General features: G+C 32.6%; 2 protein-coding genes across 3 annotated transcripts in view; one reads left to right on the forward strand and one right to left on the reverse strand.

Moving 5' to 3' along the window:
* LOC127702454 (uncharacterized) overlaps positions 1-6,837 on the reverse strand; it is a 36,791-nt gene extending 29,954 nt beyond the window's left edge. The window contains exon 1 of the mRNA XM_052206658.1: positions 6,685-6,837. Coding sequence (XP_052062618.1) covers positions 6,685-6,705 — 21 coding nt within the window. The 5' untranslated portion in view covers positions 6,706-6,837. The remainder of the gene's footprint in view (positions 1-6,684) is intronic.
* A 205-nt stretch (positions 6,838-7,042) lies between these two features.
* Positions 7,043-27,399, forward strand: part of LOC127702456 (synaptogenesis protein syg-2-like) — a 32,127-nt gene continuing 11,770 nt past the window's right edge. The window contains exons 1-7 of one of the 2 annotated variants that reach the window (XM_052206661.1): positions 7,043-7,191; positions 17,123-17,188; positions 17,707-18,055; positions 19,444-19,701; positions 21,267-21,524; positions 25,084-25,350; positions 27,046-27,336. In XM_052206661.1, coding sequence (XP_052062621.1) covers positions 21,314-21,524; positions 25,084-25,350; positions 27,046-27,336 — 769 coding nt within the window. In that variant the 5' untranslated portion in view covers positions 7,043-7,191; positions 17,123-17,188; positions 17,707-18,055; positions 19,444-19,701; positions 21,267-21,313. The remainder of the gene's footprint in view (positions 7,192-17,122; positions 17,189-17,706; positions 18,056-19,443; positions 19,702-21,266; positions 21,525-25,083; positions 25,351-27,045; positions 27,337-27,399) is intronic. The other variant, XM_052206660.1, reaches the window with a different exon arrangement.

Here is a 27,399-nt window from a genome sequence, read left to right on the forward strand (position 1 = left end):
ACTTCAGCAAGGGATTTTACTCTCAATCAGGAGCAGTCTAGGAACGACCACATTTCTATACCCCAGTCAACTTTTGGAGTTCTAGCAAACAAGAAGCTAGTAAATGTTTCAAGGAATACAATGTAATACTTGCGAACAATAAGTCAGCGACCAATAAAAAAATCACTACTCAGCTTTACAATATGACCTAACTGAAAAGCTGTTGTTCGGAATCTTAAATATTCAGACCTCTAGCATTCTTCAAACACGTGCTTGGAATGAAACGCCAAAAATCGAGCTTCATAGGCAAATCGATGCACCATTTTCCGCATTGGTCTAAATGCCGGACAGAAGAATTCAGCGTAGCCATACTTTAAATATTTTATATCAAAGCTATCAAAGATATCGGAAAATCCATTCCGAGTTGGTCAAGTATATGAGAATCGCCTAGACTTTAATAAGGAAAATCCATTCCGAGTTGGTCAAGTATATGAGAATCGCCTAGACTTTAAAATGTTTTCCCCCTTCCGTTAAAACGTTTTACAAATATAAATCCAAAGTTTGATCTTTTGATGAAGAGAAAAAAGTAAAATAAAAATACCGAACTCCAAGGAAAACTCAAAACGAAAAGTCCCTTATCAAATGACAAAATCAAAAGCTCAAACAACATCAAACGAATGGAAAACAACTGTCACATTCCTTTGAAAACAGTTTTTCAAGATATTCAGTGTATAATTTATTTGCATTATTTAACAATGACCTGTGTTCAACAAAACAATTGTAACTCTAAATCAATTGTCAGAGCTATATAACAGTAAGGACCAAATCTATTATAAAAAAAAGTTATTTGATGCCAATTAGCTTAAAACGAATTTAATTGTAATAAACAATTCAATAAGTTTAGTTTCGATGACATTTGAGTAGGAGGAATCTCGTCCCGTAATTGATGATCGCGTTAAACAAAATTATAGTCAACAAACTTATTAACTATACCATGATGCTTATGTATTACCAATTCATAGAAAAGAATGTACAGATGCGAATTCAGAATTTAGAAAAAAGGAGGGACCAAACAAGGCAACCTTAGTAGATCGTGTGAAAAGTCTATGCATTAACCATATATCTAGCTTCATGAAGGGGTGCCCCCCCCCCCCCCCCCCCGCCCCCTAAATCTGCCTCTGATGTACACTCGTTTTCGGTTGACGTGAGATTATTTATATTTATAGTCATAGTAGCACGATAAGAATTTGTAGTAAGGGATAGTCCCTTTAAAATTGGAAAAGTTAGAAGTGGATAATGTAAAGAACTTGTTCTTGATATTTGTTTTATCTGAAGAGTCTCATACTTTGTCAATCTATATTGCGGAAATTTAATCTTCGTTTTAACAAGATATGCAATTAAACACTTATACTTTTAAATCACAATTGCGGAAATTGTATCTTCATTCTTATAGGCTATAAAACTAAACACTTAAACCTATATATCACATTATTTTGATATTTTTTATTGCAATACATTCATTCATAAAATTGGATGGACACAACACTGTGTGGTAGATTGCTTAGATGGCGATAAGCTGTTTTGCAGCACAAGTAAATAAAAGCACCTAATAGATATTCATTTTACGTATAATGATTCTACTGTATTACTTTAGCATCTGAGTGGTCGTGTGAAAGTTCGTTTACAATCACATCATTTTTGAAATACAGTCTTTTAAGAAATAATGATTAAGACATTAAAAAAGCAATTATAATTGTATGCGTGTTTTTGCAATACTTTGCTTTTAGTTAATATGTTAGGCGGAAACGGGTATCTTTAGATTTTATCTATGAAATGTATGGGTTGGAATGCATGTTGAATTGTATGAAACGTATGCAAATTGTTTTACAGTTAGTTTTTTCAAGACTTGTGCAATTAATTACACAGTTTATGACTTGACGTAATAATTATTCCCCTTGAAACTTCTATTGGAACATTTGCCAAGAGATATATTTTCCCCCAATAATTTCAAACAGAGGCTGATTATGTTACAAACCAGACATCTATACAATCATTATAATAAAGACGCAAAACTTGAAAAGAAAAAATGCAAGTTTAAAAAAAACATAGGACAAATATAAGGATGAATGTAAATTTTTTTCTAAGCATATCGTAAAAAAGGCAGAGTGGTTACAATATATTATAGGTAAGTTGAAAACGTTAGAAGAAAATATCTCAATATAGATATAAATATCAGAATCTGGACATTATAGTGTACCGACAGGGGAATTGTAAGAAAAAAAGGAAGTTACGTTTTCATTGACCAATATCACCCCAAGGGGTTGACTGGGGTGTAGAAATATGGTCACCTCTTTGTCTCCTTCCTACCGACAGTAAAACTTTTGACAACATGGGGCGTCTGTTTGTCTGAGCGGAACGTATAATTCGCAGCCAATTCCGGTAAGAATGGGGAAGTTAAATCCGATGCCTCGTGAAGAGAAAGTCCCACGTTCTCTGCTCGTTAAGAACCCTCTCAACAAATCTTCGATGGGGCCTGTTGCATGGTTAGATTTCTGTCCCTATCCAGTACATGTATACCCTCATTTTACAGTTGCACTTCAAATTTCCCGCCCTTTATTCCTATCGACCTCCATATATAATTTGTTATTTTTTTCTCGTCCTAAACATGCATGAACTATTTGCCACTGTACGTAAAGCAAACAACAATTAATCTATCAATGACCAATAAGCTACCATTGTAAATTGTTCAATTTTGAATACCTAACTATCTAGCTAACTTGAACAAAATAAAGAAAAACGAGGAAATATGCGCAACTGAGTTAGACAGCCAACCAAGACACAAAAACCGGAAGACATCTTAAGGTCAAGATACGGATTTTAACAACAGTGTGCCTGTAACTATGTCAGCCTAATTTAAAAAAAATTTCGATCTGTACATTTCAAAATGTACATACGAGACAGTGGCGGATCCACGGGGGGGGGGGGGGGGGGGGAGGTTCCGGGGGTTGGAACCCCCCTTTTTTTGACGATCAATGCATTTGAATGGGGACATATAGTTGGAATCACCCCCTTTATCTTGGGTTGGGAACCCCCATTTAAAAATGGCTGGATCCGCCCCTGGGAGAACATAAAATCCGATAATCTCAGAATAAGTAATTAGACTTAACTCCAATTGACCGATACAATAAACAACGAAAATCGTAGCTACGAGGAAGATAATACTAGATAATATCGTATCAAAAATGTTCATTCGAGATATTTTTCGCTCAATTAGAACTATTTTGTTCATCCTCTCCCATCCCAATATCCTTCCGCTTCCATAAAATTATTCAATGTTAAACGTTAAATCAAACGAGCTCATCAAACTGTTTAAGTTGTAAGATTTATGAAAAAGAAATATTCTTGGCAAATCAGATATATACTTTTAACGATGTATTTGAAATGTATATTTTTTGAAAATATTGATTTTTATGGGGGGAGGGGGGGGGGGGGGGGGGGGGGGCTAGGATGAAAAAATTTGTCCTGCATTTTTTTAGTTGTAATCTCTGTCCTGCCTTTTTATTTTTCACTCTATTCGATCCTGCCTTTTTTTTATTAGTTTATCCTGACTTTTTTTACTTAAATTGTCATCCTGCCTTTTTTTTTGCAAAATTGCTCATCCTGCCTTTTTTTTTTACTCAAAACTCCTGTCCTGCCTTTTTTTCAAATTTCATCCTAGCCTCCCCATAAAAATGAAATGGTAGCTCCCTAAAACAGACATCAGACAAAAAAAGGACACAAAATACAAATGTCAAAACTAAATATATTTAATGATGTAAAAAAAATAAATTTGCAAATCATTAATTGATTTGTATAAAAAATCGGTCCCATATAAATATGTGGTTTTTTTTTTCATTATTTAAACCTATAGAGTAATTGAGAAATATGTTTGTTTGAGGGGATGTTATACAAATTATTTTGAAGTTAAATGACTAATTTCCATAAAAAGAATATAAAAAATTCTAAAACACTAAACATACAAAAAAAAAACAAAAAAAAAAACACGTATATTAAATTAAATATTATTGAGACAACGATTCTTGAGAGGATCAAATATGAACCGATTGGACATAGTACTATCTTTGAATAAAGTCAAACCGTTCACTCTTCTTTTCATAAAGGAGAAAATATAACTAGCTATAGGGGATTCAAAAGCCACAAGCTGTAGTAAAACACACAATACAATGACAGATGGGGAAAAGGAGTAGAAGACAACCAAAAGTCCACAAACCACTATGTAGAAAAGGATAGAGTAACTCGAACAAACCAAAATACCAAGGGTAAACTCGTGTGGTCTGCAAGGATCAACAGTACTTGTTCCACTAGTAGTAGTTAAAGAGATTTCAAGTTTTTTTGAAATTTTTATATTTTTGTCAAAGGGTCAAAGTAAACATTTTGTCAAAATTTTATGAAAATTAAACAAGCCAAATTAATTTTAGTCAAGGTGTTTGGTACCACCTTAAATTGTTTCACATTTGCTCATTTCGGGGCCTTTTATAGCTGACTATGCGGTATGGGTTTTGCTCATTTTTGAAGGCCGTACAATGACCTATAGTTCTCCACTCTCAACAGTTAAATTTTAATTATTTAAAAAGCTCGGCAAGCCTCGCGCTTTAAATATTTAACTGTCTCGAGTGGAGAAATATCGTAACACACTTGTTGCAGTGGTGGAATCTATATGTCCACTGCCTAACCTAGTACATGTATTATTTAATATCTAGACTACTCTATAAACTGCCGACAGTTATGGGCTATTGTTGAAAGCTGATTGATGTTTTACTAAATTTTGCTAGGCTTGAATAACCCAGTGAACTAAAGGAGATTAAACAAACTATCGATACTCTAATTGATAAATTAAAAAAAATATAAGGGGAATTGAAAAAGTTTTAGTTTTTCCAAATTGGAGTAGGTTTATCCGTGGGCTTAAGTGCGATCTTCATTGGAATAGCTATATTTTTGTACTGTAAGTATATTAGAAATAAATCTTGGTTAGCCAAAAAGAAGAGTGTAAGTTCTGGTTCTAATTCTACGAACGATGGGTACCAAATGGTGTCAACTCAAATGGTTGGGACAGAAATAACTGATTCCAGAGAGAAGGTTCTCTCTCCACCATTATTCAAAGACGATGCAAAACCGAAGACCGATGCTCTTAGACTTCGTTATAACAACGCCATGGCTAAACTTCCAAACTTTGAGAAATTACGAAATTGTCAAAGTGTATAAACGTTTAATCATTGTTAAAGACCGTATGTTTACTGTACATGTTTGTTTTTTTCTCCTTTTTTAGGTGTCATTCTAATATAATATCAATTACGTATACCCCTCATTTCGATTCGTTTTTAAAGATAAAGAAAATAAAATTATGTTATGAAGGAAAATACCAATGAAGTAGACTTAAATAGAATTCTATTAACAAAAATTTAGGTCATTCATGCTTAATGAACCCGGTTTGCAATACGGTTTCTAAGAAGAATCTTCATTTAGTGTCCTGTTAGTCTTTTATGGTTAAGTATTATCTGATTAAGTTGCCATGATGAAATACATTCATAGAAATCTCAGTTTCGTGCGAACCATATTTAAAATAAAATTGAGAATGGAAATGGGGAATGTGTCAAAGAGACAACAACCCGACCATAGAGCAGACAACAGCCGAAGGCCACCAATGGGTCTTCAATGCAGCGAGAAACTCACGCACCCGGAGGCGTCCTTCAGCTGGCCCCTAAACAAATATGTATACTAGTTCAATGATAATGGACGTCATACTAAACTCCAAATTATACACAAGAAACTAAAATTAAAAATGATACAAGACTAACAAAGGCCAGAGGCTCCTGACTTGGGACAGGCGCAAAAATGCGGCGGGGTTAAACATGTTTTTTGAGATCTCAACCCTCCCCCTATACCTCTAGCCAATGTAGAAAAAACAAACGTACAACAGTACGCACAGTAAAACTCAGTTTAAGAGAAGTCCGAGTCCGATGTATGCATGCATAACTTTCGATCGAATAAGACGTTTATAGATTTAAGATCCTAAATTTCAACAACACACAAACCATTGTTCGCTCTGGTAGCTGTACTGGAATTTAGATGACACAAAAATTAGAAAAATAACAGGGTGAAATAAAAGTGTCAGTCCTACTTTGTTTCTTTGGCAAGTTAGATTCCAAGAAGAAGTCGTTTAAACTCAAAACGTTTATGTTGGAAAAGGGGGGTTGGGGTTGGCGACGGATGCAAAAGCTGACATACGCATAAACTGAAATAAAAGTAAACCGAATAGTATTATTTGTAGTATTTACATTTAAAGATATAGAAAATATCATTACATATTTCTTATACTAGGTTATTTATCAGGTATATTTGATAAAAGACCTGTAATTACTAGTTTTGACCCTTTTTAAACTGCCATTTAAATCTTTACCACACATGTACACATATATGTTGACAACTTGTTGAAATAGATTAAGTAAAATATATTTAATATTATAGTATTTGATCTATATTAAATACAAGAGATTTGAACAAAAGAAACAGTCACACCTATATGCTATAGATATAAGAAGATGTGGTATGAGTGCCAACGAGACAACTCTCCATCCAAGTCAAAATTTATAAAAGTAAAACATTATAGGCCAAAGTACGTATATTAATTGTAAAGTATATACATACATGTCTTGCACCATGCATCATAGAGCACTTTTAACAACCTGTTAATATATTTTACATCTATGAATGTAGAATCTTACATCATAACTTCTTACTCTTAGAAAACAAATATTTAAAAACTCATAATTGAAAGTAGTCACACTTATGTACCCGCTTATTTTTCTATTACATATTCAAAATAAGTTAAAAAGTATTTAATTTAAATACTGACATACTTCATTCCTACTCAAGACGACCCGGAAGTTTATAATAATATAAATACATTTGGATTTCTCTGTTAAAGATGACAATGATAACATTTTGTGAAATGATACCTTCGTTTCCGAGTCGTACAAAAAAGCAAGACCGTTTTTTGTGTCTATAGCCATCCTACTAAATTGTCCAGTGTAGTGCATTCGATGGAAGGATAAATGTTGTGAGGAAAATTGACCAAGGAGAATACCTTTGTCTGTAACCAAGTATAATTCAAAGGAGAAGATAGTTCCTGAAATTAAAATAAGATATATTATTGTAAGTAGCAAAACTATTTTTTTCTTTCGTATGTCTGGTCTCAAAATGTATCTTATTTGAATATGATTTATTACTTATTTTCATACTCTTAGTCTTTTTACTCAAGTTTAAATTAAAAGGAAATATATGTTTATATTAATGAGACAGCAATCTAACGATAAAACAAAATCCCAAAAAATATATAAGTATCAAACCCGAAGAAGTTATACACCTATATATCAGATATATCATATCCTGTGTGTGTTCTCCAGCTGAAACTCTAATGAGTGTACACACATATTCTTTTCTTTTATTGATGTCTGGAACATATGGCGAGGTTAAACCAGGTTGTTGGAGTTCTTAACCCTTATCTTTTAATCACGAACAGTGGAATTACAAAAAGTACAAAGATGAAAATTCTATTTAATATGTTTTTGTTGATTGGTTGCCGTCTCTGGCTTTTACTACGCACCCCCTTTTATTCATGTATCCGCAACCCAAATGGACTCAGTTTGATAATTTACAACATAACTTAATACATAAGGAAATACAACCATGTCCAATGAAACAGAGAGGCAATAAAATCGACTCAATGCAAAAGGGAAACGAACGTATAAATGAATATACACAATGTATTTGAACATCTTTTGTTTTTTTATATTTGTTCTACAAATGAGAGAGGGATGAACATTTATTTTCGTTCAACGTGTTAGCCTATTCTATTTAAGAATCTACCTTGTCCTTGTCCCCCTTTCTGACCTTCGTTTATGTTGTTGAAACTATTCATGCGGTAAGTCACAAGTGTGTACGTATAAAGAAAACGCTGAGTCAAAAGTCAAATGTATAGTGCATTTTTAAAAACGATATTTACGACCCACAATTTTTGGACAACTTGGCAAGGCACAGGAAGTTGTTAAGCTTTGAATTCTCCCACATCACACAGTAAAACACCTTAATTTCAGAAACGAAATTTAATAGTGAAAAATCTATGTTCAAACTGGAAACCACAAAACAGACAGGGAAATCCGAACGAACAAAATAAACCGACATAAATTAAAATTTATCGTGTTAAATAATATAAACAGTTTCATTTTGATTAGTTTGAATGATTGATGTTAAGTAAGGTTTGTAAAGATGCACACTCGTAACACAACCAAAATGATAAATAAATAGATTGGTAGGTCCTGGAATGTTGAAAGACCTGGGGACTATACTTAAAATTTGTGACTGCAACTTAAATTTGAAGAGCGATGTCAAGAATAAGAGATACATAAGTCAATATTTAGATGATCAGAAACTTTGTCAGCATGGTTCATGGTATGGAAGTTAGTGGCAATCCGGTTGGTATCTCCGTTCTGAAGGATTATTTTTTGGTAAATTTGACTTTTACTACATATGGTCTATATAGGCCAAACGGAAGGTTTGTGCATGTTTAAAACTGGCTAACCCACCCACATTTCATGACTATACCAAGTCAGGCTATCAGGACCATGTGCTGTTCGTTTTGTTAGTCTTTGTTTGTCTATTTTCTAGGAGGAGTTTGTTGATGTTGGTTGGTTGGTTGGTCTGATGTACTGTTATTTATTTTTCTGTAACTCTAATTGACCTCTTATAAATTGCACGGACGGAGAAATCATTTTGACATGACATTGTGTGCATTTAAAGCTAGAAAGCTAGCTGTCATGTAGTTTCTACACATTCAGGCGATGTAAGAAACAATGCTATACTCTAACATATTTTACAGCCAAATCTTTTTGAAAAAAACGATGTTCTCATTTCCATGAAAACTATTGACAGTCACTACTCAATACAGAATTGTAAGTGTACAATCTTCTTGATACTCAATTCCTATTTTGAAAATTCTGTTTAAGGATCAAGACAGCTTCTGAATTAAATAAAATTTGCTTATCTGAATTTTATAGCCATTTTTTTTAACAAAATAAACATTTTTTTCGTAATTTTTTATATGGCTTGAGCATCCTGTCAGAATAATGCTTGTAACCGGACCTGACTGGGCATTATAATTTCACGTTCGCAGAAATCATCATTCCACAGTATATTATGTCACCAAGTCTAGACATATTTATGATCTTAGGTGCTCTGAAGTATAAGCAAATCCTGCTCCACATGTGGCGCCCGTCGTGTTACTCAATCCATGTAAGAACAGAGAATAGGAACACACCATCGTCATCTGTGAAACCGATATTCCATAATACATAGTAGTCAACCAACTTGTGATGAATATCTATGAAAATATGTATGTTCTATAATATCTAAAACCGGCTATTATTTGAATTAAAAAAAGGACTTTCATGTAAAAATGATATTATTAACTGGTCTACGTACCTATTGCAAAACAGAGAATGGTAGAAATTAATAGAATAGTTATCAACAATTCTTGCATCATCCTTGATAGTTATAATTCCATATTATCGAGGAAAGACATGTTTCGGCATCATTCAATCAATAAAAATGTTAAAAAATAAAACAATGTTTTATGGTTTTTTCATTATTTGATCAATATCACAAATCGATGAAATTTTATGAAATTCCGTTCTTTAGTTTTCATACAATATCTAATTTCGTTAAATAATAAATGATTTTATTTTGTTTGTTGTAAAGGCATCTGCTCATTTTAATGAAATGAAGTAGTGTAAGCTTGTGAATTATTTAAAAGTTTAGAAACGATTACCAAATGATCATTAACTTTTTTCAATAGCAGAAATATTTATTAAACTAATTGCTTACACTAAATATCTCTAATTGCTAGGTGTATTGTTCATACTGTTTCATGCTTTTTGGTTTCCAATATTGGGTTTCGAACACGACTGACGTGAAATAAATTTTCGAAATAATATATCGATAAATAACATGCGGTGCATTACATTAACTTCGGTAGCTAGTTATTGGATTTAATGACAGTATAAAGAAGACAGCTTTTAAATTAGTATTAGTTTAATTGATTGACACGCCAATTCAGGATTATTACAGACGCCTGTTAGTGCATCTGCGAGAATTACAGTAATCGTGTTAATGAAAAAGTGTGTCGTAAATGCGATAAACTATCTCATTATAACGAGATACAAGTATACAGAAACTATCTTGTCTTTTTAACTATATCTTTATAACAACATGGAATATCTAACAAACGACATATTTTTTCTCGCGTTGGTACTCAACTACTTCTGTTGATTGTGTAATTAGTAAAGCCTGAAAAAAACCCCGTTTCTCTCCTTTTTTGCTCACCTCTCCTACTCCTGTGCATGGTAGTCTGAGATATTAATCTCAGTCGAACAACCTTGTATGACAAACTGGGGCGATGGGACGTCAGATTACAGCCCATATCGAATACATGGATATTGCCAACTCAGACGATGAGAAGTACGTTTCTGTCTCGAAATCGTAAAAGACCCATTTTCAAGCAGATAAATCATATACTTCATTTTTGTACACGTACTTTTACTTTGACCAAGTAATAATTATTGTAACGTGATTGTTGTTTCTGTTGTGTCGACGGACATTTGGAAGTAGATTTCTGCATTTAAAACTCGATGACCTGCATACAGTATCAATATTTTCCTCTTCGTCCATTTTTTTGTGAGTAGACGTAGCGCATGCCAATATATATTTGTCGAAATTAGCTCCAATGATTACAAGTTTAGTCAGAATTTTTTTTTTTCAATCTTTGGGTTAGCGAAAGACCATCGTGGAAAACGGAGAGTTCTGAATATAACGTTTTCTACTGGGGAATAGTCAATGAAAAAATGAAGATAAGTTGTGTCGATTTCAAAATGTTTAGTAATATCTATAACAAACTACTAGTACTAGTACTAAGTTGTCGTGAACATCAAAAATATAAAAATATATCGTTTCAGAGAGATTAACCACAAACCATTACATTTGTACTCAATATCTAAACTTATTTTGCAATTCTTTTACACTGAAACAGATTAACAGTTGTTCTTAGGTTGTGCTGTTACACCACTGTCCCAGGTAAGGAGGAGGGTTGAGCGCTCACAAATATGTTACATCCCGCCACATTCTTTACGTTCCTGTCGCAAGCCAGGAGCCTGTAGTTCAGTGGTTATCGTTGGTTCATGATCATGTCTGTCATTTTTGTTTTTCGGAAATTGTTTTGTTACAAATTAGGCCGTTAGTTTTCTCAATTGAATTGTTTCATATTTTTCATGTCGGGGCCTTTTATAGCCGACCATACGGTATGGGTTTTTCTCATTGTTGAAGGACGTACTGTTGCCTATAATAGCTTACACCCACTTCATTTGAACTTTGGTGGATAGTTGCCTCATTGGCAATCATACCACATCTCCTTGTTTTTATAGGATACATTTACAAAGACGATAATAACGAAATTTGTTTTATGAAAAACCTACGATCAATTATTGATCATTGATTCCCGGAATACACTTAAAGCTTATCAATTTAACACAGAAGTAAGATATTTGAACGTTGATAAATAATGACCCTGTTGATACTATGTACTTATATTTTTACATTAGATACATATCTCTAAGGTCATTCTTTTCTCAGACTGTTTATGACTTATTTTTCACTAAATCAGATGGATGTATCCTGATTGATACTTTAGTGTGGGAGAACATTATATTTTTATTAGTTGAAATTGCTTTTGAATTAGCTTTCAGTAAATGCGAACACTCTTAAATCATTACTTTGTGTCTTTATGTTAGTTGTGTGTTTGTGCTTGTGCCAGTATGATGAAGTCTTTTCCAACTGCATTTTACAGTTTGTTCTTATGCTGTGATATAACACCACAGTCCCATGTTAGGAAAGGGTTGAGCGCTCACGAACATGTTAACCCAGTCACATTCTTTATGTGTCTGTCCCAAGACAAGAGCCTTTAATTCAGTAGTTGTCGTTGATGGATCTCTGTCGTCTTGTTTTTTCGTTTAATGTTTAATTAATCATGGTGGTTTTTTTTTCTTTCGTTGGAATTGTTTCACATTTTGTCATGGTCGGGGCTTCTCCTCAAGCTCTCGACTTGAACAACTGATTCATGACTATAAATTATTTCAAGTTCTATCCATACCTTAAATATCTCGGCAACGGAGGATCATTATGAACATAATATACATTTTATGCTATTTTCAACCTTTGAACCTTTGGAAGATTTATTTTATAAAAACTTTGGTTAAGATATATATCATAAATATGATTTGTCAAATATTTCATATTTCGTATTCAGTTTATATTTCGGAAAATATTTTGACAAAAAATCTTAATTTGCATTACATTTGACACATGTTGCTGTTTCCTGTTTTTTTTTTTAGATTTCATGATAAAAATCTTTAGATTTTGACGCAAAATAGTAATTTCTACTTATGAAATTTTGTTAGTTTCCGTAAACAATAGTATTTGTTAAGTTTAAAACAGAGGAACATTTGGTATATTTCCTGGTTTCCTGGTGTCAAAGATTTTCTGGTTTCCTGGTGTCGGAGATTTTCTGATAAAATCGTAGTTTTGACTCGAAGTATTAATTTCTGGTCCTGAAATTTTGTCCGTTTCCTGATACAATCACGATTTTTTTCTCTATTCTTTATAAATTTTGCCCATTATTCTCTATTCTCTATTGTTTATATTTTAGCATCCCATCATTCTCTATTCTTTATTTTTTTAGCCTGTTTTTCTCTATTCTTTACATTTTTGCCCTTTATTCTGAACATTTTGTCTATTATTCTCTATTCTGTTAACCCCATCCAGACCCTCTACTATGTTCTTGTTAGACGTTAAGTATATCAAATATGATGACACCAAGGTCATAAAACTCAATGTTTCAATTTTGCTAATTTTTATAATTCTTATTGCATAGGTTGACTGGACTATAAGCATGATAAGCCATCAGGTTAAATCTATGGATAAATATGAAAGCAAAACATTTTTTAAAACAATAAACTGTTGACACAGAGATATGTCTGGCCTTTATGAAGTTTGATAGTATAATGCAAATTTTGAAATTAAAATAGCAATACTTTTAACAAGTAAGCTACAAAAAAATGCAAAGTCACTGAACGAGGATGCCTGAATGTGCAGGGCCAAATGATCTCCATGGAACTGAGCTATCTTCAAGCTATTACAGCTGTATACCAAATATCATTAACTTACCACCAGAGGTTCCTTAAATTTCCTAAATTGACCTAATCTTAAACTATAACATTTAAACTAGACAAAAGCTTCAACGTCAATAGACCATGACTTAGCGGGCTGAGTCAAATAATCTCCATGGAATGAGACATTCTATTGCGATTTCAAATACATTGTACATACCAAATATCAGTGACTTTCCATTAGTGGTTCCCCTTAAACTGACCTAATCATAAAACTTCAACATTTAAACCAAGCAAAAGTTTCAAGATCATAAGTACCTTACTGAGGGGGCAGTGCCAAATGTATCCTTGTTCTGTGGTAATAAATCCCTAACACAGTCTAGGCAAGATACACGCCAGGTACCTTCTCAATAAAAAAAATGTCTGACAACTTATCTCCACTTGAATATGTCAATTCCGACAGCAAACTTTTATGTACATAGAATTAGGAGTTCAATCATTCTCCTATTTAGTTCCATACCAAGCAGTGCAGAATTTTTACTTTTTACTTATTTTTACCTTGTCTGCAAGTTCTTAAATTTAATTCCAATTGTATTAGCCTCCCTTACGGTTTATTGGGGGAGCGGGTGGGGGGATTTTTGAAAGGTCATGACCGACATTCATGAAAACAATATTTTTTTGCGTATGGATAGGGTAGTTTTATTCAAAAGCGAAGACAACATATTGGACCATTTACTCAGACATTTCTCCACCATATTCATTCGTATTCACAGACAATTTGAAGAAAAGTGAGAGTCAACTGAACACCCTTTGAAAATATTACAGATTCTGAATGTTTATCTGCAATTTCACATTTATTTTTAAAAAGATGAGTTTTATTCAAAATGAACTGCATTATTTAATATGCTTTAATGTTAATATCTTTACAGCTGTGCATTTTCTTCGCTGATCATACTTGTTCTTTCTGTTATTACACTGACATCATAAACTACGTAATTCAACCCGCCACGTTCATTTGCCTGTTCCAAGGAAGGAGCCTCGTCAGTATCTAAATAGTTTTGTCATTTAGGGAAATTGGTATTGATGACGGTCTCTAATAGATTTATTTGCAACTTCTCTAGACTCGCTGCGATTTACAGTTGGTCCTATTGTGTAATCATCTGTGTATCATCGAAGGCCGGTTTTCGACCTCTAGATGACTTTTTAATTTATTTCTTTGTCATCTGATACCGGCCTCATTGAAGTTAACCTATAATAGTAATAAAAAATGTATAATGTAGATATTATATGTGCAGTTTGTAAGGTGTAGCATGGTTAGCTCTTATCAGAAAAAACTACTTCTGCTATCAGTTTCTTAAGTTTATATATACCTGTTGACAATGCCTTTGATATTGTACAACATTGCTGTCGATTGAGAAGCAGCCGAGTCGTGCTGACACTTGTTTAAGACCGAGAATCAAAATCTGTTGTCAGTTATTAGGTTTGGTCTTTTATACATAGCCATATATACCTGCAAATGACACACCTTCGTATATTGAAAAACTTATGTGTAATTTACGACTTGGTCGTTCGAAATGATATGATGTGTAGACCAAGCTGGTAAAGATAATTTACACATCAAGGTGACCCTTACACATTTCTGAATAATTCAATAAAGTAAATACTATTTACTTATAATTTGACTTTAGAACAATTGTTTATACAGTTTTTAAATTTCTGGACCATCGGTGCAGTAACTGAGTTTTATCAAACAACTAATGTACTGTACATTTAATTTTATCGAACATGTTGTAACAATATATATACGCCCTTTTTATTTATTTATCCAATTGAAAGGAGTGATGTAGATACACTCCGATAATTGAATTGTTAAATATCTATTTTTATGTATGTAAACTTTTGATCTACTAGTTCCTTCTTCCTAGTTTGGTGCACGATTTTCAACATTTATTCAGAATACTTCATTGAAGAAAATTACTAATCATTAGAAATTGAAATGATTTATCTGAGATTTATATGATAAATTTCTGATCGTGAGTTATAAACAACAGATTCGGTAAATATATGCCAATATTTAAATGTCTTATATAAATACCTTACTATGAAATTCGTGCAATTGATGTTTATTCGTTGTATAGGTAAAAAGATGACACACCCAAATTAAATGTAAAATATCTTATTCAAATTGGTTTTCTTTATGTATTCTTTATATTTTTAAACTAATTAATCATGTTTTCCTCCCGTCATGTTGTATTATTGTAGATCAGTGTCTGTTAAAAATGTGTGCGCCATAGAGCTATTTAAGATTATTATTGACTGCCTTAATATTTGTGACAAGATCTTACTTAATACGCAGTTCAAACACACAAAGAGAAACTTAAACACACAGAATAATATGGTTAACGACAAGTATACACACATATACAATAAAGAGGAAAACGAACAGTCTAGTAAGATACTTACTGAATATGTATATTATCGTTATTAGTTATATAAGCATAATAAAAGAAGACAAACAAAACTATGAGAATTACCCGTCCCCCCCCACCTTTTCCTAAAATACCAAGCACAAACCAAAGAAAAAAACTCAAGCATCCGTCTATATGACTCTTAAAATTTTAAAAATAAATGATTGAGCAACATAAGCTTCCTAAAACCAGGGGTCAAATTCAAGTGCTTACTAAAGAATAAGGAAGACTATGGTTTTTCGAATTACTTTTGCATTGCTGATAATCGTGTGGTTTGAGATTGGTGTGATCTTATAATTTTAAGCCAATCAGACTTAAGCCTGTTAAAGGATAAAGTTCACAGGGTTCATAATGGCCAAAGAACATTTTTTAAAACCTAAGTTGGAATTACAGGATATTTTTTGCTGAAAAATATTTGACATATCAAAATGAAATTTACTTGTGTATGAAAGAATTTTTGTTCGTTTTCTTAATATTTTTATTTCGGCTAATATTGCTATTATCTTTTGATTAAAATCTTGTTAGGCGAAACAAAGGTAAAATGACTTTGGTGGCGGCTTTACTTCCAATGCCTTGCAGACGATCAAAATGACTTATCTTTATTTCCACATGTAGGATGAGTAAAAGTTGTATGCAGGCATTTCATAATACGATTTAGCAGGTCAGCCAATGTTCAGGTTATGCTTTCGGATTAGAATTTGTTTTAAAGTAACTAGAAAGGTGACAGAACGTTGTATATGGCAGGAGTGTATGTGCGTCTTACATATGGTATGCGACTTTTTTTCGGAACAAGCTAATTGTTCAAATTATTGAATAGAATAATATGTTAACAGCTATCAAAGTATTATATAATGGATTTTTGCTATATTTTGTTTATTGTACCCTCCGTTATGTGCCTTTACTGTAGTATGCTGGACTATTTAACTTTAAAGCATGTTAATCTTCAACTATATTTTCTATCCCAGGAATGGATCACCTTAGCTGTATGTGGCAAATCTTTTCGGCATTTTGGTGCCTCAATTCTCTTCAACTTCGTATTTTATTTGGTCTTTTAACTTTTTTTATTCGAGCATCACTGTCTTTTGTAGACGAAACGCTCGTGTGACGTAAGTTTATAAACCTGATATCATTGATGATAGATATAGGAAGATGTGGTATGAGTGCCAATGAGAAAACTCTCCATCCAAGTTACAATTTATAAAAGTAAACCATTATAGGTCAAGGTACGGCCTTCAACACGGAGCATTGGCTCACACCGAACAGCAAGCTTTATAGAGTATTTTTAGGAAGAACAAAATATTGAAAATTATAAAAAATGCCAAAAAAATTTTAAAGCTGTATAATTACATTAACGGTACCAGTTTTACCGCATCAGATACTGAATATATTCTATTTCCCTTGTAGATCAGCAGTAAATAATTAAGATGTTTGGTGTCTTATTGTCTGTTGCGATTATCTGCATAATGAAAGGTAAGCTTGGTGTTACTGAGAATATATTTACTAGGTATTAGTTATTGGACACATTTGTGTATAAATTGAACAAGAATTTGTAATTGGTAAAATATGGATTTTTTTTGTCAAATATGACCTTCATGAAGCGTATATGACACATGATCTAGGTTTAATGTGTATGATTATTATTTCCCTTTAATATTGCGTAGTTTATGAAAAATGAATTCTTCCAAAATTGTTCCTGATATACTAGTAAACATATAATTAAGGTTAGGAAGTTGCGTGACTCTCAGTATTAAGGGTTTTTGTTATATTTTGTAGAATGTTGTTTGCATATTTGTCCGTGTTCTCTTTGCCATGGGGTAGTCTGTATATTTGTCCGTGTTCGCTTGGTCATTGGGTCGTCTGTATATTTGTCCGTGTTCGCTTGGTCATTGGGTCGTCTGTATTGTTTTAACTTATTGTTTTGATTGCCTCTAAGCATTTTCCTATGTTTTGGTTCAAATATTTTAATCGAATATATTCAATATTTGTAGGACATGTTTCGTGTATAAACATTACAGCATCACCGAATTATGTACATGGCGGCACACAACTGACACTAACATGTAACGTAGGCGTATCAATTGTTAACGGAACAGCAACCTTTCGCAGTAACTCTGGGGGTTTAGGCAGCATTAAGTATGATATTAACAATTGTTACGTGAATTCTTCTTCTACTCTCTGTTCATCAACGTGTGCATGTGATGAAAATAACAACCGAATGATATGGAGATACACACCATCATCTACACCATCTTCTAACGAGACCTTCTATTGTGAATTTAATGATGAAAGTGGTTCAATCCCTAAAAGTACAACAGTTACAGTGAAGCCGGCTGGTATGTTAGTATGTTGCTGTATATAACAATAATATTTTTTTTTTACATAAATGGAAGTCAAAGTTACATATTAACTAATTACGACTATTGCATTATATAAGCCACACATTTAGGAAATTTATAAAGTTACTATTCAAATACCTTTTGCGGTAGATTTTACTAGTCTTAACCTTGCTGAATAAAATGAAGTGCCAATGTTGAAATCGTTACAATATTGTGTGCAAGTAATACATTGAAAAGGAATTTAGACATTATTTTGTGTACTGTGTAATATTCCTACAAACAAACCAATGACCGTCGTTTGAAGTGTATAAGGTAAAGAATTAAAAATCATCATTATAAAAATATAAAACAACTTAGTTTACTATGCGAAACATCATGTATGTTTCATATGTGTTTTAATACATCAAATATTAAATAAATGTGAACAGTAAAAAAAAATCCCCTTTTCATTTCTAGTGACCGTTTGTTCAAGTTTGGATTTTTGTCATTCAGTCTAGAAGGAGTTGAAGATTATTTATATTTCCGCCCATATCTTAACCTCAGTTTGACAGGAAATTCGGGAATTCAATGGAACAAATAAAGAAAAATGTAAAAATTCTTTTGGTTCAAAACTATTTGACTTTAGTTTATTTTAGCTAAATTGCCTGCGAGGAGTTACGGAGTGGAAAATTGTTTGTCTAAAGTAAATCCAAATATAAAATTAATCAAAAATTCAAATAATTCCCTATATCTGACTCAAATTTTGCAGATCTAGAGATTTTATTCTTTGACAATAAGATTTGTGACCCAAGAATCACAAAAGAAATTACAGTGTCCCGATTACATGTGACTTTATAAATGAATGTGGATTCACATGCCGGTAAGGCATGCATAGCAGAAGACGCCTACCCTGTCAACGCACCCGTTTATTGTTCTCTTTTTTGGCGCTTAATTTTATTTCATCCAATGTCGGACGAACTCGAAATTGACATATGAAACGCACTAAGTAAACTGAATGTGAACAATACATGGATATACTTATAAAAACTAACCTTGAAATAAAATGAGCACATACTAAAAGTAAAAAATAAAGTATATACATTTAAAATACGTGTTTTTATATTTATACACCGTACATAAAGGTGGGCGTGGATGGGGGTTTACAGAATGAAGAATAATGAGCAAAAAATATAGAGAATAGAGAAAAATGAGCCAAACAATAAAGAATAGAGAATAATGAGGTACTAAAATATATAGAATAGAGAATAATGGGCAAAAAGTATAAAATATGGAGAAAAATGGCCTAAAAATTAAAGAATATAGATATGAAGGACCCCTTCAAGACCCTCATACAAATAAAGAATTTGCTGTAAATACGTTAAAACACTACACATCTGTTTTTGGTTTCAGTATTACCGGTACCAACGATATCACCAGTAACATCTTCATACAATGTGACAATTAGCGGAAAACTAGCCCCGATAAGATGCGTAGTGACGTGTTGGCCATCTTGCAATGTCAAATGGATTGGACCAAACAGTTTCTCTTATAATGGTGACAATTTAACACTGGCTAATATTCAAAAGACACGTTCGGGACAGTATCGATGTCAAGCGACAAATGTGGTAGGGGCAAAAAACAGTAAATATATCACAATTACGGTGCTGTGTAAGTATGTTTTAAAATAAAATATCAATTTATTTTTAAGTATGTTAAAGGAAAGTAATGTATAGAACGTAAGTTATCCAAACAATCTGTATTTCAAATCCCATCGAACATTGCTAAATATGATAAACCTTTTTAAACAACAATGAGATCACCTAAAGCATTACTGAATTCAAACGCAAAAGAAGTTGATGAGTTAGACAGATTGTTAATGTTCATGCATTATCTGATTAACTTATACAGATATCAAAGACTATAATCTCCGCGGTTAACACAATTATTATTATTATTATTATTATTTACAGTGTTTATATAGCGCCTATCTAAATAAACATTTACTCTAAGCGCTTTACAATGCATAAAAAAAAAACAACGATACAAGTACATTATATATATATGTATATAAACAAAATTAAAAAAGAAAATCTATGTGTCAATGTTGCAATAGAATCAAAATATAAACCGTAAAAAAAATACAACTCAGTATAGGAAAATTAAAAATTATTCATCAAAATTAATTTTAAAATATAGATAAATTTTGAAAAAAAAATATTAAAAGAAAATCAACAGAAGAGCTTCAATTTAGAAATTGGACTAATAGCTTTATGTCTAAAAATAAAAAGAGTAAAGGAAATAAAAATGCAATAAAAAATAAGTAAGTATGACATGTATGAGAAATGTCTAAAAATAAAAAGTGTAAAGGAAATAAAAATGAAATAAAAAGTAAGTATGATACATTAAAATATATACTGAGATCGAATAAAAGTCTAATACCGTCCGATTATTAATTATGTGGAAAAGCCTGTCTCAATAAATAAGGATAATGTTTTTCTTGAAAGCATTCACAGATTCCGTGTTTCGCAGTTCTTTCGGCAAGTCATTCCATAAAACGGCGGCCGCTCTATCAAACCGTCTCTCTCCGTATGTTTTTGTTCTAACTGTTGGTTTGACTAGAAGCATGTTGTTTTAGAATACAGTGTATACTTCGTTTCATTGTCAATCATACCACATCTTCTTTTTTTATATTGTGTGGTATTACAAAGTGCTTTTTAACATTTTGACGCCTTTTTGTTTTAACGCATGTCGTTACAACATTTCATTTGGATTGTTAAGCGGTAAGTCAACAAATAACGAAACAATAAATAAAATAAAATAAAAGTTTGTTCATTTTCAAAGTTTAATTATAAACCACACAATGAAAAATTATTGAAAATATTATAAAATGCAACGTTAGTGCAAATTGTGTTTCAAAGCTTGTTAACGAACGGCACGTAAGTTTTTTTCCTTTTATTTTGTTAAATTACGTTTAGTCAAAAATGATCTGCCAACAATTAATAAACCACATGCTATATGACATGATTTAAAAAAAATAGTAAACTTAAACAAATCGAATTTATGTCAAAATTTTAAAAGTAAGACATGAATTCAATTATGATTTCACATAGCACTAGTATATCGTACTATGTAACATTTCTCACACGTGAGTTGCACGAACAGTTCTTATGAATCGGCTAACAAATTTGAATTTCAAATATACACATCAAAGTTAAAGTGTCTACAAATTGCAGATGGTCCAGATACTATAGCCTTTTCTCCATCTACTACAAGTTATACAATGACAGAAGGTGAATCGATCAAATCCATAAAATGTTCGGCTGATTGCGAACCATCATGTTACTTTGAGTGGATATACCCTAATGGCACAAAACGAGTCGGTAATATTTTGCCACAACACATTTTACAAAAGAAACACAATGGTCAGTACAAGTGTAAAGCTTCCAATGGGATTGCAAATAATGAAAAAAGGATGACAGTTACCGTAAATTGTAAGTATGCTACTTAAGGTAGATGGGGTGTCTAAATTAAAATCCATAGAATTTTTTCATAATTTGTTAAAAAGTAGTTTATGTCATGCTTTTTTCAAAAATATAATAAAAAGTATGGGACACCGGGCTTTTTTTCGAGCTACAGGTTGTGGAAAATTGTCAGATTTTGTATAGATTATGCATGGAAAACCCAATTTTTTGTGATAAAAAGAAAACTAAACCATAGAATTTTAAGATAAAATATGAGAAGATAGCTCTAATAATATGCTTTCAGATAAGAAAAAGAAAAAATGGGGTCACCGAACTCGTTTTCTTGTTACATCATAGAATAGGTAAATTCATAACACATTCTATTATAAAAGTTACTTTATCTGAGTTATCTCCCCTTATGTGGCACAGTTGAAAAAATATGAATCAAACAAAAGTATTCTGTTTTTTGTAAAATACAGCCGTAAAATATGATAAAACACATAACTTTCTATATTAACACGAAAAGTCTTACACATGAATTACATACTACTCTCGAAATTTGCACATTTTATTAAAGATCTAAACCGATTATTATCTGCTATTCAAAATCCAAGATGGAGGAAGACACCCCAGCCACCTTAAGGGTTCTGAAAGTAGCAGAAACATTATGTTGACGATACAATTTAGTATATATTTTACAATACTTAAAAATACTTAACTGAATTTTGAGTGGAAAATTGCTTATGGTATGAACGGATATTCAAATTACAATGGAGAATGATCAGTTGTATTTCTTTATAGAACTTATTTATATCTCATGCTTAAACAGTTACGTCAGTTTGTTAGTCAAGGAAAATAAATAAAAATCATAAACATAAAATAACCAGTGAAGAACTGATAAAAGAGAGATCAATACTTTCCTATTATTTAAAAAAAGATTTCCAAAATTTTACAACAGCTAATTTCAATAAAATAATACCGGGAATTGCCAGTCAGTACCGAAGTAATAGGCTAAAGGGTTTGTGATATATGTTTACCCTAAGGGACTAACATTTCACCACCAGAAGTATCGACCCAGTGATAGTAATAACTTTTATGATACCAATTTCACTGCACCAGTTGAGCATTTTGACAAACGATGTCTCTTCAGTGATGCATAATATCAAAATATTTGAAAATCTAAAACCAAATGCAAACGTCGAAGTTCTGATGACACAAAATAGATCTTTCTTACAACAGACGAAAGGTACGTAAGCTTGACGATTCATACGTAAGACACGTTTGAGGGATCCTTAAGGTATTTTGACTTTTGAATGTTTTTTAATGAAGGCGGTGATGGGATTAAGATGGGTTTGACCTCAGTGTTTCCCTATCAAGGACGATTACACTGCATGCAACGACACATGTCAAACTTGCATTTTCGTACGCCATGTGAATTTTGGGACGTACGAGGTAACTATGGTAAAGGATACTATAAATTAACAAAATTTGCTAAGTATAGGCTCGTCCGAAGAAGAAAAAACACCCCTAAAAATAAAAGAATGTGCTCAACCAACCTATACCCCTTTTCCCACCAATAGACAAATTACATCTTTGCATTATTTAACTAAAGAAAATACCAAGATAAAATAGTAAAACTGAAATAAGTAACCCCTAAAATATATCATGGGCTCGTTTGATAACTTTTGTAGATATTACCTGCCTCTCCCAGCTGGGTATTACCCCTTGTCGCCTTGTATGCACCCGACGTAGATACAGGTCTCTACGCTGAGCTATGGAATCGTTCTTTCAGTGTGTTGTTACCTTTTCGTTCAAGTATGTTTACTGTTGAATCATGAGCATTAAATCCAGAATATATATAGTGCACAAAAATTGTTGATATACATTCAGACGTTAAAATGTGTATGCAAAGAAACAAAACAAGATCTATAACTAGTTGTTCTAAAATTAAAGCTCAAGGCAGACACATTCCTTGCCCCATATTCTGGATATCCGCCTTGATGTTTTATATACACAGCTAAGACATATACGAATAACTTGTTGCTATTTTTTTGTGTCGCATTATTTTCTTTTACATAAAAAGAAAAAGCTATATCCCAAAATCTTTTTTTTTCTTCCCCAAGATTGTTTTTCATAACTTTTCCCATAAATTGTAGCATTTTTGTCGGGCAAATCATGACGATTTACCTTGAAAATTTGATGATGGCATAGTCATTAAAAAATAAAAAATAATTATGAATTTTGTCGTTGAATTTAGAATAGCATACTTCAAGAATTTCACTAAAATGTTAATGGTTTAAACATTTCAATAAATGCATGCGTAAACACTTCCCGCGCAAATGTGTGTTATCGTGACTCACATAAGCAACGTATCGGACATATATGGAAGTGTATTTTAAAGTATTTGTATTGTTTTAGATATTAATTGCGTGTTTTATTTGCGATATGCTTATATTTTTAAAGATACATTTGATTCAGAAAAGAAAATCGTTTCACTCGTATCTATGGTGAGTTTATTTACAACCACTGGGTCGATGCCACTGCTGGTGGAGTTTTTATTCCCCGAGGGTATCACCAGCCCCGTAGTCAGAACTTCTGTGTTGACATGAATTATCATTGATATGGTCATAATTATAAATTAACTGTTTACAAAACTTTGAATTTTTGAAATACTAAGGCTTTTCTACCTCTGGAATAGATTACCTTAGCTGTATTTGGCTAAACTTTAAGGAATTTTTGGTCATCAATGCTCCTCAACTTCCAATATTATTTGGCCTTTTTAACTATTTTTGATTCGAGCGTCACTGATGAGTCTTTTGTAGACGAAACGCGCGTCTGGCGCCTGTACAAAAGTTCAATCCTGGTATTTATGATGAGTTTATTTACAGGATAAAATAAAGACTCTCAGTGTTATCGTTGGAATGCAATACATGCTCCCTTTATGTTCGTTTGTATTGTTTTGTTAAAATGTAAGAAAGCTCTAATAGGATCAAACGCACAGACACACCCGGTCAAGGAGTTGGAGCTATGTATAAGGGAGATACATTCCTTAGTTTAAAATGATTTCTAAAAGTTTATAACAGCATATTTTAATAAAATAGTATCCGTATTTTCATGCCAGTGCCGTAGTACTGGCTACGTAAATTGTTATTTCCTCGGGAACTGTCAGTACCAAACTAACTGCACCAGATGATATGTTATTGAACTATTAACTTGGTTAATCACTATAACTCGCCTAGACTTCCCTCCACATAACACATACTATTGATATATGTAACTAAAGAGTAAGCACTGTACCGGTAAGAAAAAAAATTAAAATAAGCTTTCCTCCAGAAACCAAATGACGTGGAAATTAGAAGCTATAGACACGCATACGCCTTTCAAGAACAAGCACAATCATTAACGCATAGCAAACTATTAAAGGCCCCGACATGACAAATGTAACACAATGCAAACAAGAAAACTAACGGCCCGATCTTTTCACAAAACAATAAACAAAAAACAACGATGCACAGCAACGAACGACATTAACTGAACTACAGACTCCTAGAATTTGTTTTTATATATTTTTAAATAAAACTATTTTCAGATGCACCAGAAAACATAAGATTATCACCTGCAGGTAACGAGTTTGTTGCAAATGAATTAAGTAACTTCAACAATGTGACATGCTTGGCTGATTGTTTACCAAGTTGCGAATACCGGTGGATTGGCCAAACAAGTTCAAGTTGGTCAACTACAAACCGCCGGTTACAGATAAATAGTATTAGAAGAACAGCAGCTGGATCTTATAAATGTTCTGTACGAAACACCATTGGCACTGATGACTCGTCAAATATCAATATAATAGTTTATAGTAAGTCTCAGTACTCGTCTTATAAGAATTAAGAGATGTGGTCTGATTACAAGCGGACAACTCCCCAACTAAGAGATGTGGTCTGATTACAAGCGGACAACTCCCCAACTAAGAGATGTGGTCTGATTACAAGCGGACAACTCCCCAACTAAGAGATGTGGTCTGATTGGAAGTGAACAACTCCCTACAGAGACATTGTTTTGTGTACTGCTACCACGACAATCTAGTCATTTTGAATATTAAGCTATATTATTTTGTATTACAAAGCTTGAGTGTGTTATCCCTCATTGCGGTAGAAAAATTACTAACATATGTATTGAATATAAACCTTGCTTCATATATTTATTTCATATTTAAACATTTTCCTGAAAAAAAAAATATGAGAGGGGAACAATAGCTTGTCGATGTTCAAGACTCTTGAGTTCATTTCAAATATACAAACAAAGAAAAGAACCCAAAGGAATCGCATGAAATCTATCTGGGCGAAACCAGGAGCGTCTCAAATCATCGTGTTTCATGTTTACAACATATTAATACCTATGTTTTCCTTACCTAAGATATGGAATAATATTGATCAGATCGGAACTTTTCAAAACTCACCTATCGTACAACATGTATAAATATTATTTTACTTTCAGGCATTACTTGCTACTCATCGTGGTTCTGCTTTGCAAACTAAATATAGTGATCGAGGTTATATAAAAACAACAGCATAAAAAGTGGATATTTGATTAAAATAATTTTACTCCCTCCGTCGTCATAAAAAAACCTGCCCCCCCCCCCCCCAAAAAAAAAAAACCCAAAATAAAATAAATACAACCCTAAACAAAATAACCACAGAAATAATGTAAAGCAGGAACGTCAAAATTCCTATGATTGAAACATATGGAAATGACCGATGTTTAGCCGCGGTATTATTGATATTCTTCTTTTAAATTGCTTTAAATAGGAACATTATTTTTAACTCTTCAAACACCTTAACACATTAAAGCTTTCATTAAGCATAATATGAATATCAAAAGAGATGTTAGGACACGTCAATGAGACGGCTACTACATAACACCAGATAGATTAAAAAAATGACATCGATATGTTTTTATTCGTCAATTTTTATAGGGCAATTACTTATCAAAGGAAACTCACGAAAAACTGCTGCATACGAAAGTATTATTTTTCAACGTCAGAGAAATGTACAGGTTGCATTTCTGTAGAATCGACAATGCAATTTCCAATAGGAACTCCTTTTACGGCTAAAACTGTACTACTTTTACTATGAAGTTTTGAAAAAAGTGATATCCTAGAATGGAAAGTTCATATGCACTACTATTTTTTTCAAAGGTCAAAATATAGGGCTGTGCGGCATATTTTCAACATTTATATGCCCCGAACTTCTAAGAGTTTAAACTTAATATACTACCCCTACCTTGACTTTAGGTCTTCCACAAATTTCAATTTGACCGCTATGCATGTGTATATTTACTGGTAACATTCCCAAGTTATGTCTCTACGAGATGAAATATAGAGATCATATCTGGGAACCAGTACGTAAACAAAAATAAATATCTATGAATATTTTATATCTCCCCAAAAGAGGCGTGGTTTGTGAAACAGCTGTATTTACAAAGAGCAACCTACAAATGAATGAAGGACATTTTTTAAATTGAATTAAGCAAGGCTTTTGTATATATATTTCAGCTAGACCGACACAAGTAGACAAAATAACTGTGGTTTGTACAAGTGCCACAACAGCGTCAATTGCTTGGATTCCAGATATGACAGTAGTACCTGGTGAAAACTTTACAGTAAAATACAAAACAAACAGTGGGCGAATGAATTACTTTCCTTTTGAGGGATCTTCAAACAAGGATGACATATACTTGCTACAGGTGGACAATCTTGCCCCATCTACAAAGTATACTTTTACAATGGAATCTAAAAATGGTTTAGGACAGACTGAATCGAATAAATACACATGTACAACTACGGGTGCGTGTATACTAGTAACCCAAGCAGTGATCATTTTAATAATATGAAATGATTTGAAAATCA

The sequence above is a fragment of the Mytilus californianus genome, unplaced genomic scaffold (genome assembly GCF_021869535.1).
Source record: "Mytilus californianus isolate M0D057914Y unplaced genomic scaffold, xbMytCali1.0.p SCAF_5, whole genome shotgun sequence".
Taxonomy (NCBI): domain Eukaryota; kingdom Metazoa; phylum Mollusca; class Bivalvia; order Mytilida; family Mytilidae; genus Mytilus; species Mytilus californianus.